Below are 19,510 nucleotides of genomic sequence, written 5' to 3'. Positions count from 1 at the left end.
CGTTCATTCAGAGCTTGGAAAGCCTCCTCGTGCTCCTTGTTCCACTCAAAGGCTCTATTTTTCCAAGTGAGCTCATGAAGGCTATTAGCAACGCTGGCGAAATTCGGAACAAATCGGGGATTGTAGGTGCATAGCCCCTGAAAACTTCGTAGTTCGTGCAGGTTCGTAGGTCTTGGCCAATCCTTTACTGCTTCTATATTTTCCTTCGCAGTTCAGACGCCCTCCGTTGTAACCTTGTGTCCTAAGTAGTTTACCTCCTTCTTGAATAATGAGCACTTTTTAGGACTTAGGTTAAGACCAGCGCTAGCTATCCTCTGGAAAACTTCTTCCAAATTGTTAAGCTTTTACCCAACACAATAAATGTCGTCTAGATACACCAAGCATGTTTTCCATTGCAGTCTCTTCAGCACATGGTCCATAAGTCGTTAAAAAGTGGCAGGAGCGTTGCATATTCCAAAGGGCATCACCGTGAGTTCCCACAGACCATCTCCAACGTGAAAGCTGTCTTCTCCTTGTCTTCGTCACTTACCTCCACTTGCCAATAACCGCGCTTAAAGTCGAGTGTTGAGAACAACTTTGTTCCAGTCAGCGAGTCTAGAGTATCATCGATCCTGGTAAGTGGATAGCTGTCCTTTTTCGTCGCAACATTTAGTTTCCGGTAGTCTTCGCAGAACCGCATTTAACCATCTTTCTTCTTCACAAGTACTACCGGCGAACTCCATGGACTCGCTGATGGTTCAATCACACCACTCTCGCTCATTTCTTTTATTATTTGGCTTACAGCTTCCGATTTGGCTAGTGGAACACTCCGAGGAGCTTGACGGATTGGCCTTGCATCGCCAGTATCAATGCGATGTTTCACAACGTTGGTCCTGCCAGGAGTGTTGCCATCCTTGTCGAATATGTTGGAGTATCTGAGTATCTTCCTTAGCCTTGTGGTGGAATCGCTTTCAGGTAGCTTTCCGCAGTGGAAGATTGCCTCTACCTCTCGACATTGCCCCAGTACAGTTCCTCTTCGGAGTTTGATTGGCGATTTGAACTCATTAAGTACTCGAACTGGAATGCGTCCATCTTTTTTCGTCTTAGCCAGGGTTTTACCAATAAGTACGTCCGGTGTAGAATTCTGTGCTGCTTCGACAACCCACAACTTGTTTGTCTCATAATCTCCATCAATCTTTGCGCAAACAACTGCTTCACTCGCTTGTTGCTGTACGGGCCATCATACCCAAAGCTACGGGGCACTTCCATGTTGTTATACGTCATGATCCTGTTCTTCATGTCGATCTGCATACCTTGATCAAATAAGAAGTCTACTCCAATAACGACTTCATCCACAATCTCCGCGACTACGAACTTGTGTAACACCGTCACATTCCCTATTGCGAGTTTGCATGTTACCTCTCCTACAACTTGGGTGTTCTCACCAGTTACTGGCCTCAAACTTGCTCCAGGTAATGGCCTTACCTCTTTAGTGACCAAATCAGATCGAATAATGGAATGTGATGCACCCGTATCTACAATTAGTACTCGCTCATGTCCATTCACATATCCACCAACAGTAACGTTTCTCGCATTTCTGCCGATTCGCGAGACGGAGATTATGGGGCTTTTAATTTCGGGAGCCAGGGCGCCCTTCTCTGCTGGCTCGTTTTAGTTTAACAACTAATTGGAGTTGGGCTCATCTTCCTCAGCTCTGCCTTTACGTATTGCTGAACTGTTCGAACTGCTGGTAACCGTCATACAATCGCATGCAAAATGACCTGGTTTCCGCAACTAAAGCAATTTACAGCGCCATCCTTTTTCTCTGCCATCGACTTGAGTGTTTTCAAGATCTCGTTCATCACGTCAGATGTGTCCATTTCTACTCGATGAACTTTGTAGGCTGGTCTACTTAGGTGCGTCGCCGTTTCACGTGTCTGGGCAAACGAGACAGCTTCAGCAAATGTTGGCTTTGGATTCGCATACGTCTTTCGCTTGGTATACATGTCCCGCATTCCCTTGATGAACCTTTCGAGGTGCTCACCAGGTGCGTCCCCAATTGCCAAGTGAGCCAACCTCTCGATTTCTGAGGCGAATTTCTCCAGCTCCATCTGGTAAATCTTATCTCCTGTGCTCGATACCATAACGTCTCTTCACGGCACCCATCAACGCATCGTAACTGTTCCTTTCACAGACAGGAATAGTCTGCAGGATATCCGCTGCACGTCATTTCAATGCAACGAATAGTGCAGCGGATATATCTTCCATGCTCCATTGATTTGCTGTAACAGTCTTCTCGAACTGGAGGTTAAAGACCTGGAAAGGAGTCGTGCCCTCAAAGGATGGGGCTTTTCCTTAGGAGCGCTCGTCAAAGTAGCTGGATGATTCATCTGCAAATCTCGAAGGCGGCCTTCCAACTCGTCCACTTTCGCTTCGACTTTGTCTTTTTTATCCTTAATTAGCGCTTGGATTTTGCCTTGGCGCTCCTCGATTTTATCCTGTCTCCCTCTGAGTTCCGCGTTATCTTTGGATAAATTCTCCTGCAGCTGAGTAATCTTTTCATTTAGCTGCGATGACATATACGTTTCCTGTGCTTCCAGCTGTGATGACAGCTGCGATGATATCTGCGACATGGCTACTAATAACGTGTTCATGTCCATAACTGTTGATGAACGAGGAGCCTTTTGCTGTTCTTCAACCTACCCGGATGTCTGCTGCACATCCTTTGACGAACAAACAGCCTCATCCTTCTGTTCGCCCTTCGTGGATGTCGTCTTGTCCTCGCGATGGAAGTCGTATTTGTCAACGTCGATGCCTTCCTTTTCCAAAGCCTCGCAGCCGTGATAGTAACTCCACTTTTCTTCCGGATGTTGCTAAACTTCGCTTCTCCAACTGCTGTTTGAGTTCCTCAATCTTTAGGTCTTGAATTTTTGCCATTTTCAGAATGTTTATCCTTCGGGATTTATTTAACAATCCCAATTCTGACACCAATTGTTACGATTACAGAGTTGCCGTTTTCACGCTGATCTTAGTGTTTCACTCCTTTTTTAAGCCGAACACTACGTCACTCCCTCTCCTCCAAAAACACTACAAGTTTGAGATTATCAGAATTAAATATTTGTGAAATATACTACGTCTGTACGTTACCTATTTGCAAAGAAAATAATAATTCGTAATTTTTAGCCAATGTTGCCGGATTATAAAAAGGCAATAATATGGCAATGGAAAAAGAAAATAAACCTTCCCCCATGTAAAAAAATTTCGTTCATTCTTTCGTCTGCAAAAAAATATTAAAAATCAACGTAAATCCTTAGCCATTTCAAATTTGCACATTAAAGATAATAGGTGCATTCTTTTGCAACTGAGCTACAAAAAAAACACTCGCTTAAATGACGAAATACACGCAAAGCAACAACACAAAGTCGGCTATTTATCCGAGTTCAGCCAGGTCGGTTAAAAAATACGCGACCTGAAGGATAGTGTTGTTAAGTGAAAAAACTGCTCTATTTTGAATTGTTACTGGGAATGTGGAGAGGGAAAGTTTTGTTTCCTTATATACGTGACTTATATTTTAAAAAAGTATATATATTACGGAAATACTTGGCATAATTACTCATTTAAATTGGTTTTTGTATCTAAATCCCGTTAAACTAGTCACATGCTTCTGGGTGGAGTGCAATAAGGCCCACGGAAATAACGCTCATGGGCTTTATTTCCTAAAAAAAAAGAAATAAACCCGGGCGTTATTGCCTTTTCGAAAAAGAAATTAAGCCCGCGGGCTTTATTGCCTTTTGCCGGCGGGCATTATCTCCCTTTCGATATGGCAATAATACTCGGGGGTTCATGTACTAAAAAATTAAATAAAGCCCGCGGGCGTTGTTTCATCTTTGTTGTGGCTCTTGTCTCCATTTTAGAATATGTACATCCAAAACCTGTTCTAAATAAAAACTAACTAATATGATAACATTGAACTAAATATTTGTTGGCAAAAATACCGTTCGATTTTATGCGTATACTGCAGAAGGGAATTTAACGCAGAACTACACTCTATGCAAAAATAGAGAGCAATTCGTTTACAATACGTTCCATTTTATGCAAAATGTATGCCTGTATACATAATTGGAATGTTTCAGTAAAATAAAGCCAGAGAAGATACTACTCACGGGCTTTATTTCCTTTCTTATGAAATAAATCAAGTTGGCGTTATTTCCTTTTCTTTGCGAAATAAAGGCCGCGGTCATTGCTGCCCTTTCGCAAAGGAAATAAAGCCCGTGGGCTTTTTGAAAGTGTGGTGTAAATACCTTGCGTTATTTATATCGCAAGCTCTAAGTGTAGTGATATTTGACACTATAAGCAAAATGAATGAATTCTGTGTTTATCAATTCTTTATATTTTTTGTATCATTACTTTTATTTACAGACAAAATTTAGAAGTGAGAAAACTTCCGGATTTAATGAAAATAAGAAGGTAGCAATGGATAATTTGGTCATCATTTCGCCTAAAAGATTAAATTCACTTCATTAATTTAATTTCATTTTCGCTTAAGAAGATTAAGAATTCTGTGTATTCATATGTGCATTAGGGTGTTCGATTATTCGCCTTTTTTACAAAACCGGTTTTCGAGTTACTCGAAAAGTTGCAATTTGAAAAAAAAAAACGTTTTCCCGATTGAGAAATTAAGTAAAACGCCGGTTAGACCGGTTTTCTTTTACTTAGTTTCCATACTTTATTGCATTTTTTCTTACTTTTTCGCATTGAGTAGTAGGACTTAGCATGGAGTTGAAGACGTCGATAACGATGTTTAACCGCAGATTAGTTTTAACCAGACATTGAGTAACCCTTTAGGGTTTTCCTTAAACTGGAAAAAGCCTTTAAAACTTCGAAAAACTCTAAATTTTTTATTGAGGCGTCAAAAATTAAAAAAAAAAATAAAAAAAAATCGATTTGTTCGATGGAAAAATCCGATGTTCGATATTCAAAAAGTCATGATTAAAAAAACGCCTAAATAATCTCCAAAAAGCCTGTGGAAATCGGTTTGGAAAAACCGAGCCAATCACCATAATATACATGCATGTGCCAAGTACTAGAAAATGCAACTCTGCAACCTCAACTACTTAGCATCAACACGACACCTGACGAAGATACAAAACGGACAGTTGAAACAAGCAAGTGTATATAATCTTGTGCTGTACAATAATTAACATTTTAAAAACTGAATAAATTGATATAAATGAACACCGCTTATCCGGAATATCTTGACAATTCTCTGAAAGTGGGACAAACCAGAGAAGATAAGAGATCTAACTCTCGCAGAATTGCGTCAGCGCTTGCGGGAATTGGAACTGCCCACTGCCGGTAACACGGCAAAGCTTATCTAATGGCTATGCGCGCAACGATTTAACGAGAGTTTCGAAAGTGCTATGAACGTAAGTATTGAACGCCGGTTGCGCTAATTAGAATGCACAATCAACTAATTACGCGTTGAATCGAGTGTAGAAGTGAATTGTACCAATTCAAGAGAAGTGCAGGAAATGGTGGAAGGTAATCATTGTCCTGAAGCAGCCATTGCATCATCGCCAAAGCAGTATGATGTGGAAGCGAAGCTATCGTTATGCCAAGCTACCAGAATGTTCGGTACAGCGCCTACATTTGAACTGACGCCGACAGTTGGAGAAGGGGAAGGGTTGGCGACGACATGCCAACCTTGGCTGACTTCCAAAACGTATCAATACAATGTTTGGAAACTTTTATACTGCGGTATTCAAACTGTTTGTACATGCAGAGTTGCGACACATTGCAACCTTATACATTGCATATTTTAAATATTCAATTTAGCAATGAACAATTTTTCTGAATTTTCCATTTTTAAAACACCAATGGTAACCAAAAACAAACGAAGCATCAACTTTGTTTCTGATGCGCTGATTGCTCTAGCGATGCGTTTCGATAACTTTTCGAATGCGTTTTGGAAAAGCATACATTGTCAACGTTTTGTAGTTCGGCGTTATGGGACATTATACTTTGTACGTATGCAAAGCAATTGACGTTTTGGAAGTCAGCCCTTCTTACTCTAATGCGGCACCGACATTATCATATGCAAGGGAAATGTACACACGGGATTTTCGAGCGACGAGTGTTTTTTCTCTTTCTTGTGCACATGAACAGTAAGCGGTCAGCTACAATGAACCAGCGGTAACAAGCTATATGTTTGGCTCAACAAGGGCGCCGGTGTATTGTCCGTACAGCGTAGAAACAACAATGCCACTCCACAACACGAATGTTTTGTCGATGCCGCGACATGTGCAGTTTACTGAAACGAATACAACAATGCCAACATATGCTTGTCAAAGTTCAATACCGACACCAACACAACTTTATGCAAATGGGCAGCGTGGTGTAGGGGTTGAGTTTGGGAATATACAAGACGTTATTGCTATTCTGCCAACATTCGACCCGAGTGTTAAAGACTTGTCGTCCGTTCAATTTATAGGACGAATCAAGCAGCTTCGCTAGGTTTATGGTTGGAGAGATCGTGTGTTGTTGTTTTGAGTCAGCACAAAGCTTAAAGGGTGTACCAAATTGTGGTTAGATTCTGCATCTGCGGTGTATGTAGACTGGGAACAGTTTGTTAATGACTTTTTACGTAAATTTCCCGCATAACAAATATGGCAGATATTCATATAAAACTCATAATATGCGCCGCATGCTAAACGAAACTCCGGAGGTGTTTTATCATCGTATTTTGGCAGTCGGTAGACAGGGTGCATTGGACGATCAGTCAATCGTCAAGTACGTAATTAATGGACTTAACGACATTGATATGCGATGGAGCTTATCAGTTAAACAATTCGAAAATTGTTATGAACTTTGTTACGTAACTCTGCGGCCGCATCCACCCACATGCTTGGTTCGCCACGGGGTACGCTTGCTTTTAGCACGAGCTAGCTCGTCGGGCTGTGGGTTGCTGTGATCACCGCTGCATGGAACCACACCATACAAAAACTCGTACCCCTCTTCTGCTTGATAGGGACACCACATACCCACCCTCAATTATTAACCCACCCCTACCTTGACCCCATTCAAAGGCTCTTGCTGCCACTGGTATTATATGGCCGGCGATCATCTTCCCTCCCTACCATGGCCGACAGTGGGCAGAATCGTCCTCGACCCCGAACTATAAGCCGCGTGTCGCCTACGCTTTCATTCTACCCCGTCCATCGTCCAATGTCCGTCCGTCTACACGCCCACATCTGGAATCAATTTTCACACGTTAATTCGATTAACAATCCATAATCAATTTATTCACACAACCGCTTACTCACTACACGTTATTCTTAAACTATGTATGCTGCGTGAACGCACCTTATAATTCAAAATTTATTTATCTAAATCACTCACTCTGGGAGCAACATCCACGAACGAGAAGCAAAATGGATCATGCGATAGCGTGCTCATAGTGGAGCAATGACGTTCTCTTACGCCAGCGCTATATATATATGTACATACATATGTGTACATACACGAATACCTGTTCGAGCTAAAGAGTTTTTGTCAGTCGCCGTTCTACAGTCGTCATCTCCACTACAAAAATTGATTTCCTAGCAGTTTTATTTGTTTATCAAACTAGCATAATTTACAAGTTCCAGCTACAATAAAACAATATCAGTTTATTTGTTGTAAAGACTAAATATCGTTGTTAATAAAGTCATATTAATTAAAAATAAAACTAACTACAGTTGTCGGCTTCACCCTTTGTATACTGCGAATCTGCGCACAAACATTTGGTGCCCCGGGTGAGGCTAATCTGCAAAATTTGCATTTACAACGATAACACAATTGACATTTTAGCAAATGTTTAATGGATAACATTATCATCAAACTGTGTCACTGTGAACAATTTGGAGCATCAAATCGAATAGATAACTGTGCAAATACACCGGCTCATCATTAGTTTTTCTTCTGTCGAGGTGATATCGTTCACCACAAAGCAAATCGATCCCGTTGTTGCTGCTTTCACATTGGATTCCACTGCTCTGTCTCGCAAATTTCGACCAACAAATTATCATCGTTGGCTCGTTTACCGTAATCGCAGTAGGCAGCACATAAAGAACAGTTGGCGCTGCAATATCATCGAAGAACATCGCAGATTGACTTTCAAGTGACCTCTGCTTTGGACACAAAATCAACACCACAATTACTCGGATCACAGCGAACGTTTGAGAAAACGAGGTGAGTGTGTACTTATTGTTGTCTTGAGTGCTTGGTTTACAGCAAAATGAATTCCGAAACTTCACCGTTGGACATCTATACATTGCAATTGGATTTATATCGTCAAGTCAACACGGCGCTAAAAAACTTCAAAAAGGACCCTGAAGCGCGAAAAACTATTACATACTTTGAAACCAGAATCGAAACATTGACGCATTGCTACCACAAATTTGAGAAAAATCACGCTCAACTACTTCGGTCGGAACTCGAGACCGATCACTCCTACTATACTGAGGAATTTCGAGGAATTGTATTTATCGGCTCGAAGTGAAATCGTTGAAGCATTCAAAATCAAATATCCAATGACATTATTCTATGGCAGACCCAAGCGCAGCAAATAATCAAACACTGGCAAGAAACGAAACAATTGCACCGGCTGTTCGATTACCGAAATTAACAGTGCCAAGCTTTAGTGGTAGCTACACCAACTGGCCTGCCTTTTATGATGCTTATCTCCGTCTAATTCCTAATAACATTCAAATTTCTAATATCGAGAAATTTAATTATCTTCGCCTAGCTTGGCCTGATGGTCTCGATGATGATATTATGAAGTTGTTAATAATTACAACGTAACATGGCAAACGTTGGTAGGTCGTTACAATAATTCTAGAGTTTTGTTTACTCATTGTATGCAATTGTTTTTATCTCAACCGAATGTGGCCAAGGAGAATTCAACAAGGTTGAAAAACTTAATCGACACATCACGTTCGTGCCTCAGTGCATTACGCAATTTAGGTATCAAGGTTGATGAATGCGATCAAGTTTTTGTACATTTTCTTATAAGTAGACTACCTCGTGAAAGACATCACTTCTGGGAACAAGATTTGGGAAATTCAAAGGATATTCCAACATTTAAACAATTTTGTGACTTCATAGAAGTTCGTTATCGTACGCTCGAGGCAATTGAATTAAAATCGAGCTATAGTGACTCAAAAGTGGCTTTTTCTGTCCACCAAAGGTCGAGTTCAAAATCACAATCAAACCTTAAACCTAATTTTCGTCGGGAGACAAGGGTGAACTATACTACAAGTTCGATCGACAGTAAACACATTAATTGTACCGCGTGTAAAGAAGCGCACATCATTCGACGTTGTCCGAAATTTTTAGCAATGGATTGTTTCGAGCGCAAAACTATCGTTGATAACAACAAGCTTTGCGTCAATTGTCTTAGTTCTACACATTTGATTTCTACATGCCCAAGTAATCGGAACTGCCAACAATGTGGTAAACGACACCACACATTATTGCATTTTCCTCCACCCATAAACAATTCATCATCATTTGCCCGCGAAGCGGCGACATCGCCTACGTCCTTATCAACTAATCGTACCATCAGTGCTAATCGCATTCGCTCGAAAATTGTCCCATTACTGTCGAACGTAACCAAGTTCACTTCGAAAACCAATGTACTTTTACCCACAGCGGTAGTCAAAGTTAAGTGTGCTGACAGCTCTGTCATTTTATTGCGTACCTTCATCGATCAAGGCTCCTCCGGAGCTCTAGTTAGCGAGCGTGCTGCCCAAACACTTAAGTTGAGACGCTGGCCTATCAGAACTGATATCAAACTAACAAATGGTCAATGCACATCGGGAAAATTCATCACTCAATTTTCAATTCAGTCGCGAATCGATGAAAATTTCCAACTCGACGTGATAGCTTCAATCGTTAAAAATGTTACCGAAGATTTACCAGTCAAAACTATCAACTATCATGATTGGCCTCACTTACGTGATCTTGAATTGCCTGATCCCGAATTTTATCGATCAGCACCTATCGATTTACTTATCGGATCAGACCTATTTTCGGATTTAATCATGGAGGGTCTACGAAAGGGTCAAAGCGATGAACCCATTGCACAACAAACAGCTTTCGGCTGGATTGTATCGGGTAAAGCAATATCAATTTCAAAACCGGAAACATCAGACATCATAACAAATTGTTCTCACATTTCATTGAAAAATTTGGATGCGTTTGTTAAGCAGTTTTACGCTCTTGAAAGTATTCCAATGGAGGAACAATATACACCTGAGGAGATATGGTGTCAAAACTACTACCAAAACACTACAGTTCGTAAGCCAAATGGCAAATATTTAGTACGTCTGCCATTGAAAACGCGTTTTGATCCTAATTTGGCGTTAGGAAAGACACGCCAAGCAGCATTTAATCGTTTTTATTCACTTGAGCGTAAATTCAACAACAATCCCAACATCCGAGATCAATACAATGCAACAATTAAAGAGTATTTCGATCTCAATCAAATTAAGCATGTCACAACTACCGAAGAACAATATTTGCAGTTCCACAACTATCAACCATCGTATTCATGTTGCACATTGCCTCATCATGACGTGATTAAGGAAGATAGCCTGACAACAAAGTGTCGCGTTGTTTATGATGCTTCAGCCAAATCTTCCAATGGTAAATCATTAAATAACATTCTTTACACTGGTCCACGACTCCTAAACGATTTGCTAGCAGTTTTATTGAACTGGCGTCTACATGTTTACGTCATCACTGCGGACATCGAAAAAAAAGTTCTGTTGTATCGATATGCATGAAGAAGATTCTGAATACCAACGAATTATTTGGCGCAACCCAGATGGTCAAATTACAGAATATAAACTTACAACGGTAACATTCGGCACCGCGTCAGCACCATACTTGGCAAACGAAACTATACATCGGTTAGCGCGCGATGAACGTCAGCGTTATCCGTTGGCCGAACCAGTGTTAATGAGAGAGACTTACGTCGATGATGTTTACACAAGAAATGAAACTGTGGAACAAACTATTGAAATTCGGAATCAAACACAAGCAGCCTTAGCTTCAGCCGGCATGAAACTTCACAAGTGGGCTAGCAATTCGACGGAATTACTCAAATTAATTCCCCCAGACCAACATTGTAGTTCGACTGCTCTCGAGTTAAACAGTGATGAAACAATGAAAACATTAGGCATGCGTTGGCAGCCAAATAGCGACAGTTTTCGTTATAAGCTCAATTTTGATATCAGTGTCAACCATAAATCCGTTACAAATCGTACCGTGCTTCCGGCAATATCGAGACTATTTGATCCTTTAGGCTTGATTAATCCCGTTATCGTCAATGTGAAGATATTTCTGAAACATTTGTGGTAGTTCAACTTAGATTGGGACGATCCTCTTGCAGAGGGCTTGCTCAATGAATGGAAACAAATTGAATTCGATCTACAAGTTATTAAGGAAATTCAAATTCCGCGCTGGTTGAAATATTTACCGTCCACAATCGAATTCGTCGAAATTCATGCATTCAGTGATGGTTCCACACAAGCTTACGCATCCGACATATATCTTCGCGTTAAAGATGAACAGGATAATTATCATACTAACATTATCACAGGCAAAAGCAAGGTAACACCAAAACCACCAATATGCATTCCTCGTATCGAACTCTGTGCAGCAGTGTTAAACATCAAACTGGTCAAATGGGTACTAAAACACATAAATATCCCCGGAAACCAAATAAAGGTCTATTATTGGACGGATGCTACAATGGTTTTGTCCTGGATAAGAGGTGATATCAATCGCTGGCCTGTTTTCGTCGCTAATCGTATTGGACTCATTCATACCGAATCACACTTCAAGCAATGGCATCACGTTTCGACACATGAAAACCCTGCTGATTACTCATCAAGAGGTTTAACACCAGCTCAACTTATAGATTGCGATTTGTATTGGCATGGCCCGACTTGGTTGTGCAAATCTAAAGACAAATGGCCTGTTTCGGATTGGACCTTTGTAGAGGAAGAAAACCTCGAACAATTAGTCAACGTTGCTGCCTTTGTTCGATCGATACTCGTCTTATACTCGTTTGGTACGCATCACTGCAATATTAAGGCGAGTTAAGCACAATCTTACAAATTCCCAAAAAAAATCGTCGATTAGGTTCACTAACAGCTGCCGAGTTACACGACAGTCTCATTTGTTTAGTTCGGATTATTCAGAAACAATGTTTTTACGCCGAGCTTAAGGCGCTTTCAAGACACGAAATAGTGTCAAGTAAAAGTGATCTTATCAGCTTAACTCCGTTTCTAGACGATAACAAGATTATTCGGGTGCGAGGTCGTTTACAGCACGCGAAAATTCCTTACCGTGAAAAGCATCCGATCATTATACCGAAAAATCATCGTTTTACGCAGCTACTAATTGATTTTGCTCATCAATCAACACTCCATGGGGGAATTCAACTTACCTCAGCATTTCTTCGCAAACGCTTTTGGATAATTCATGTTCGCAAAACAATCGCAGCTAGAATTAAAAAATGCATCGTCTGTTTCCGTCAAAGACCGCAATGTTCGACACAGCTAATGGGAGATTTACCAGAACCAAGAGTTACAACAAACGTTCGTCCATTTTCGGCTACGGGTGTTGATTACACAGGAGCCATTGAACTCAAAGCATCACGTTATCGCGGGCATACCACATACAAAGGCTACATTGCCATTTTTATTTGTTTAGGAACTAAAGCTGTGCGTCTCGAAGCCGTTTCTGGTATGTCAACTTATGATTTTTAGTGCATTTTATTGGTCGCCGCGGTCTTTGTCATGATATGTATAGCGATTGCGGCACAAACTTTATGGGTACTGACAAGGTACATAAAATACAAGCACAAAAATTTCGTGAGTCACTTCAAAGTGATATCGTACCATTTTTGGCTAACAAGGGCATCCAGTGGCATTTTAACCCGCCACATTCGCCAAATTTTAGGGGATTATGGGAAGCAAATGTAAAGGCACTAAAACTTCATTTGAAACGTATTTGCAATGGTACACCGCTCACATTTGAAGAACTATCCACAGTACTGGCAAGAATTGAGTCGTGCCTAAATTCTCGACCGCTGTGCGGGTTAACAACAGACAGTGACGACCGGTAACACGTCACCACAACACAAACAAAAATAATACTAGAAAATAACACAAATAAAAATAACACTGACAAAAATAACACAAACAAAAATAACACAAACAAAAATAACACAAACAAAAATAACACAACCAAAAATAACATAAACAAAAATAACGCCGAGAGGTGTTCTCTGCAAAAGGTGTTCAGCCCCTTGTCTTCGCAAAACAGAAAGAGAATTCTACTTTGTGAGGGTTATAATCCCTAATTGCGGCCGAAGGCCGCCTACGCGGGAAGGTGTTCTCTGCAAAAGGTGTTCAGTCCCTTGTCTTCGCAAAGCAGAAAGATAATTCTACTTTGTGAGGTTATAATCCCTAATTGTGGCCGAAGGCCGCCTACGCAGAAAGGTGTTCTCTGCAAAAGGTGTTCAGCCCCTTGTCTTCGCAAAACAGAAAGAGAATTCTACTTTGTGAGGGTTATAATCCCTAAGCGCGGCCGAAGGCCGCCTACGCAGAAAGGTGTTCTCTGCAAAAGATGTTCAGCCCCTTTTCTTCGCAAAACAGAAAGAGAATTATACTTTGTGAGGGTGATAATCCCTAAACGCGGCCCAAGGCCGCCTACGCAGAAAGGCGTTCGCACACTCGTAAATATCATACACATATATATATATAACTCAGTTGAATAATAACACGCAATAATATGCTTTGCACTTTATTTTATAACATTGATTTTAATTCATCTATTACGCTAAACAACATATATTTATGAAGAAAGATTATATGCAACAGCTTTCAAATACTGCATTAGGTACCCTCAGATTCATACCTTGCCACTACATTTTCTAGTCTAGTATCTAGATCTCGATAAGTTTTACGCTTCTTCGATGCAATCGATCTTCCAGCCATATGCTGATCCAACATTACTTGGGTCAGTTGTTGTTCTGCCTGTAGTGCTACAATGAATTTCCCAATAGAGGCATGAGCGGCTGACACACGCCTATTGAAAGCATTATGCCAGCCCTCTACTGCATTATTGGTTCGTGCCAATTGATTCAGTACTGCTGAGTAAACATTCCAAAGATAAATTGGGAAACGAGGTTGACGCCAAGTTCCCCGGTGTTCATAACCGATCCAGTTTTCTGTCATATAAGTAAGGACTGTAGAAAGATCTGCTGAATGTTTACGATAATAGCTACTTGCAACTAGCTCCTGATACACCTTCACTACATCCTCGTGATATACGTAAGCCAGAGCCATTAACATCTTGATGTGTAAGGCAAATTTTTCATCTTCGCCATAACGTTTCTTCAGTCCACAAGTCTGTAAGCAGCTTATGAGACACTGAGTAAAATGAAAGTAACAACCTTGCACTGATATGTCTGGAAACTGGCCCTCAACTGCATTTACAAAACCCAATTCAAAATCAGTGACAACTACATCCGGATTTAGTTCTGGCTCTTGCTCTTTCAATTTCTGCAGGATTTTGACGTATAGCTTCTTGGTCTTCTTTGGGGCCAATATATAAACTAATGGCAAAACTTTGTGGTCGATCATACCATGTATAGTATATAGCTGGCTGAAAATAGACGGTACCAAGGCGCATCAATTACAGGTGATAGGGATAGAAGCTGTGCTTCTTCTTATGAGCACGCTTGTGTCAAATTATCGTCTGTTTTGCTTTATTTACATATCCGCGTATACATACACATATACGTATATATATACCCTGCAAACAAATGCTCCCCAAATCTTTAAGAGTGTCGGAAATTTGTTACGATTCTTTTAGAAATCTGTAAAGAACGCAATATGAAGCGGTTGACAAGAACTAGTAAAAAAATTTCTGTATGATTTCTTAAAGAAAATTCTTAAAAAAATTGTGAAACCTTTCAGAATTCTATGAAATCTTGGTATGCAGGGTATACATATACATACGAATATGAATAGATAAAGAAGATGTTGATGACACAAGGAGTTCATACCAACGGTAAATGTTGTTTTTGTACGATTGCTACAACCTGTAGTTGTTGAATCATGGACGGTACTGACGAAAAGGTGCCATCACAAAACCAGTTTTTACAATTTGCTAAACAATGTAAATGTTCTCTTGTCGCAAATATTAGAAAACGTTTCTTATTACCACCACTATCATGCAATAAAAATTGTTCACCAGTCTGTGTCCAAATCTTTCCTACTTGCTGGTGTTAGTATCGGAGGATTAACCGCTTGCCTTACTCTTTGAACAGTACGAATCAATTGTGCCACGGGGGGTAATTGTGCTGCTGTTTCTGATGAGACGCCCTGTAGGGCCTGCGTAATAATGGCACCAGTCTCAGTGCCTATAGGCTGTCGGCAAGGGCTTTTGCATTGTGGACAACTTTTCGTGACTTCACATCAGAAATATCAGGTGTGTATGCCCACTTTCAGATAATGTGATGATTTTCCCTAAAGAAATGGAAAATAATTTAAAATATGATATTGTGATGTGATGATTTAGTGATGAGTTATTGCCGTCGAAGTACCCATTGAATTTTTGATTACATTTTAGTTACCTGCTGGAGTGCTTGTTGTCGTGTAAATGAGGCAGCTGCATTGTTTTTTACATCCATATTTAATATACCTCCAGGTCACTTTGTAAGGATTTTCACGAAGCAGTTGATAGAGATAATTCTTGTATAATAATAAGGGTTTACCTTTTTGACTAAGCACAAAATACAAAGGCATGGCGTCAACGCAAATAAAATAGCGAAACTGAATAGTTAAATTAAACAATTCAAGTAGAAGCGAGCATTTAGTTTCTCCACCTCACTCTAATAGGCTGACTTTGACAATGTCATACCAAAAGAATCATACTCCGTTATTAAAGAGTATTTTTTAACTTATCAACTTATATCAGTGCATAACACAACTACATACAGCTATGGCCATAGATTTAGCACCAATATTGAAATAATTTTGTTTGCAACTTATGTTTATTATTTGTTTTTAATATAATTCAATCTACATATTACCGAAATCATGGCGCAAGAAACTGGCGAAGTAATAAAACAGCTTTCTCGCTTTATTTTCTGTCAAAATTCGAAAAAACTGTCATCAACATTTCAAACTTCTGTGGCCATAGCTGTATTTATTGCATCACTACGGGCGAGGTTATGCAGACGGTCACCGGCTGTATTGGTTCCCAATTGTTGTTATTTCTTAGTCGAAATCATACAAACATATACATATATGTATGTATGTACATACATACGTATGTATGATTGCATACAGAAAAATATATGGCTCTACATAGAACAAAATTTTAAGTGAAAATAACTGCCGCGGCATTATTAAAGTGATATATACTCTTAAAAAAAATGGTTGAGTGAGTGATTGAGTTTATATTGTTTAGCGCATAATATATATTGGCTACTCCGTAGTGCGATGCGAGAGAGAAATGCGATGCGATAGAGAAATGTGATGCGCTAGGCAATTGCATAGTCTAGGTTAGACACGGAAACTTTTGTTGCCGCGAAGATAGGGCGACGAGGAAAGAGGAAGGGCACCGAGTTGCTCGTGCTCGAGCAACATGCTTTGTGCTCTCATTCGCGCTATTGAATACACCAAATTGTCACCTTCTATTTCGGCGAATTAATATTCACCTACCTAATGCACTGACTGGGTGCAACAACACTGCAAAGTGCCAAACCAAACAAATAAATGACCGCATAAAAGGAGATGACAAAAAACCAAGCAATCAGAAGACGGTTGGGTGAGGATTATAATTTTTGCTTGTGTAATTTTAGTTTGTGTTATTTTTGTTTGTGTTATTTTTGGTTGTGTTATTTTTGTTTGTGTTATTTTTGTCAGTGTTATTTTTGACAGTGTTATTTTTGTTTGTGTTATTTTTGTGTGTTATTTTTGTTTGTGTTATTTTTGTTTGTGTTGTGGTGACATGGAACCGTGACGACCTAGCCGTATTAACCCCTGGCCATTTTCTGATCGGCGATTCATTACTTGCTCCACTTGAACCAGCTGTTTTGGATGTCTCGCCTACTCGACAATATTTTAAATTACAACGACAACTTCAACAATTTTGGAAGCGCTGGTCTTCGGATTGCCTTAGTCATTTACAATCGCGACCCAAGTGGCGCAATCAACAACCTAACTTGAGAGTAAATGACCTCGTCATCGTGAAAGACGATCGTTTACCACCGAATCAATGGCTAATTGGAAGAATCGTCGATACTCATCCCGGAAGCGATGACTTGATGCGTGTTGTTACCGTTCGTACCAAAAATGGAAATTATAACCGTTGCGTGTCGAAGATTTCTCGTCTACCCATCGATACACCTTATGAGCACTCAATGTAGTACACACTCTCGTAACATAAATAGCCTCTTTTTCTTTTGTTTCCCATCAGATCTAGCAAATACCACAGTAGCATCAAGCCAGCATAGAAACTATATATGTAACAGCGGCGTTTAACATTTACCGTCAATTCTGTGCGGATCATTTATCGACTATGGGGATTCGTATGCCACGGATATGGCATAGCGGGCCGGCATGCGTGAACGCACCTTACAATTCTAAATTTATTTATCTAAATCACTCACTCTGGGAGCTACATCCACGAACGAGAAGCAAAATGGATCATGCGATAGCGTGCTCATAGTGGAGCAATGACGTTCTCTTACGCCCGCGCTATATATATATGTACATATGTGTACATACACGAATACCTCTTCGAGCTAAAGAGTTTTTGTCAGTCGCCGTTCTACAGTCGTCATCTCCACTACAAAAATTTATTTCCTGACAGTTTTATTTGTTCATTAAACTAGCATAATTTATAAGTTCCAACTACAATAAAACAATATCAGTTTATTTGTTGTAAAGACTAAATATCGTTGTTAATAAAGACATATTAATTAAAAATAAAACTAACTACAGCTGTCGGCTTCACCCTTTGTACACTGCGAATCTGCGCACAAACATATGCATATACATACATGACCTGTTCAACCGGCCTCGTCTTAGATAACTAGTGCAATTATATACATGAAAAATTTAATTCAAACGAAGTATAAGGGTTTGTCGCTTAATCTCACTCAACCTCGGAAGCAATAGACGTATTCAATAGAAATATTAACGCGATAGAACGCAAAACGGTTAGATGACCCTGTTCGGAGACCGCACGGGTTTTGGGCGGCAAAATTCACCCTACGTAGCCTACCACCTACAAGACGTCTTGTGCGGGTGTGCCAAGCCAATGTAGTTTGTTCACCCTACCAATCTCCCCCACCTGCTTTTCTAACTTATACCCGGACTCTCCTCAAAAGCAATTCGTAAATTCGTATGTGTGAGACTGCGCGAATAATCCTGATTAACAAACCTAGCGAACTAGACTATGAACTATCTCAGCGAATAACAAATTGGATGAACTAGGAAAATAAAACGTTATCAAGGAAAACTTAAGCTACTTTACGTCGTCGTTGAACTTAAGGAGTATCGCCTTAGGATTAAGTTGTTTTATAATGGTTGATGATGATCACAATATAATAACCACGTGCTTATTTAAAATCGCCTGGTGCGGCGCAACTGCCGGTTGCAGCTCTTGCACGTAAATTTTCGCGCACACTAACTTCGCGATTTCTGCCGTCAAAATTTGCTATGCACCCGAAATCACGTGTAAAAACTTACAGGCTCACCGGACACTCTGGGTGCTGCTGGAAATTTTCCTCGAGACTAATCTGTCACTCACGTACCCTTGCTCTTCAGATTTGCTGCCATGAAGGCTCAACATTCAGCATGCAACATAACTGAAGGCTCATAAAGGAGTTTCTGGAGCCACCCAGGGCCTGACCATGGAGGTATAAATTCAAGACGCAGAGGATGGCCGCTCCCAAATACAGAAAGAGTACTCCCTAGGCGCACACCGTACACGCGCCCTGTTGCCGGCAAAATTCTGCTGGTGTAGGAACTTGGTGTTCTTCGCTCACTCTCTTCTGCGTGATGGTTTCGCTTCAACCTGGACAGGTGCTTTCGACAGTTCAGCTGGTGCCGCCAAGGAATTGTTTGCTGCTTGTCTTTGGCTAAAATTAGAGCTCCGAGAATTGCTTCCACCTCAAGCAACTATTGCCGGAAAAGGAAAGAATGTGCTGGAGATTCTTTGCACGTAAGAAATTTTGTCAGTGAAACGTGAAATGTCAGCTGAGTGGGAGGTGTTCGGTAAAGGTGGCTCATGGTCGCATTTGCGCCGGCCAAATTTGTTCTAAATCCGTGTGACCGCAACAGGGCGAGTGATTTAGCTAAGGCTGCGATGATGAAGCGCTCGAAAAGCTGGTCTTATTTTAATGTCTTTGTAATGTCTAGATTATGTTCGGAGATCTTTCGCGGGATAGATACCGACG

The 19,510-nt window shown here is 40.5% G+C and overlaps 2 protein-coding genes across 2 annotated transcripts; one reads left to right on the top strand and one right to left on the bottom strand.

The window, feature by feature from the left end:
- Nucleotides 1-9,356: 9,356 nt before the first annotated feature.
- Nucleotides 9,357-11,382, top strand: LOC118752070. Its single transcript, XM_036486919.1, has 2 exons — nt 9,357-10,665; nt 10,808-11,382. The coding sequence occupies exons 1-2, from the start codon at nt 9,357-9,359 to the stop codon at nt 11,380-11,382; spliced, it is 1,884 nt and encodes a 627-aa protein (XP_036342812.1).
- A 2,546-nt stretch (nt 11,383-13,928) lies between these two features.
- Nucleotides 13,929-14,678, bottom strand: LOC118752069. The gene has a single exon (XM_036486918.1). The coding sequence runs from the start codon at nt 14,676-14,678 to the stop codon at nt 13,929-13,931; it is 750 nt and encodes a 249-aa protein (XP_036342811.1).
- Between the last annotated feature and the right edge of the window lie 4,832 nt (nt 14,679-19,510).

Source organism: Rhagoletis pomonella, unplaced genomic scaffold, assembly GCF_013731165.1.
Source record: "Rhagoletis pomonella isolate Grant_MI unplaced genomic scaffold, Rhpom_1.0 Rhpom_scaffold_01207, whole genome shotgun sequence".
In the NCBI taxonomy this organism is placed as follows: Eukaryota; Metazoa; Arthropoda; class Insecta; order Diptera; family Tephritidae; genus Rhagoletis; species Rhagoletis pomonella.
Note: the sequence above shows the minus strand (reverse complement) of the source record. Positions and strands in the feature narration are given on the sequence as shown.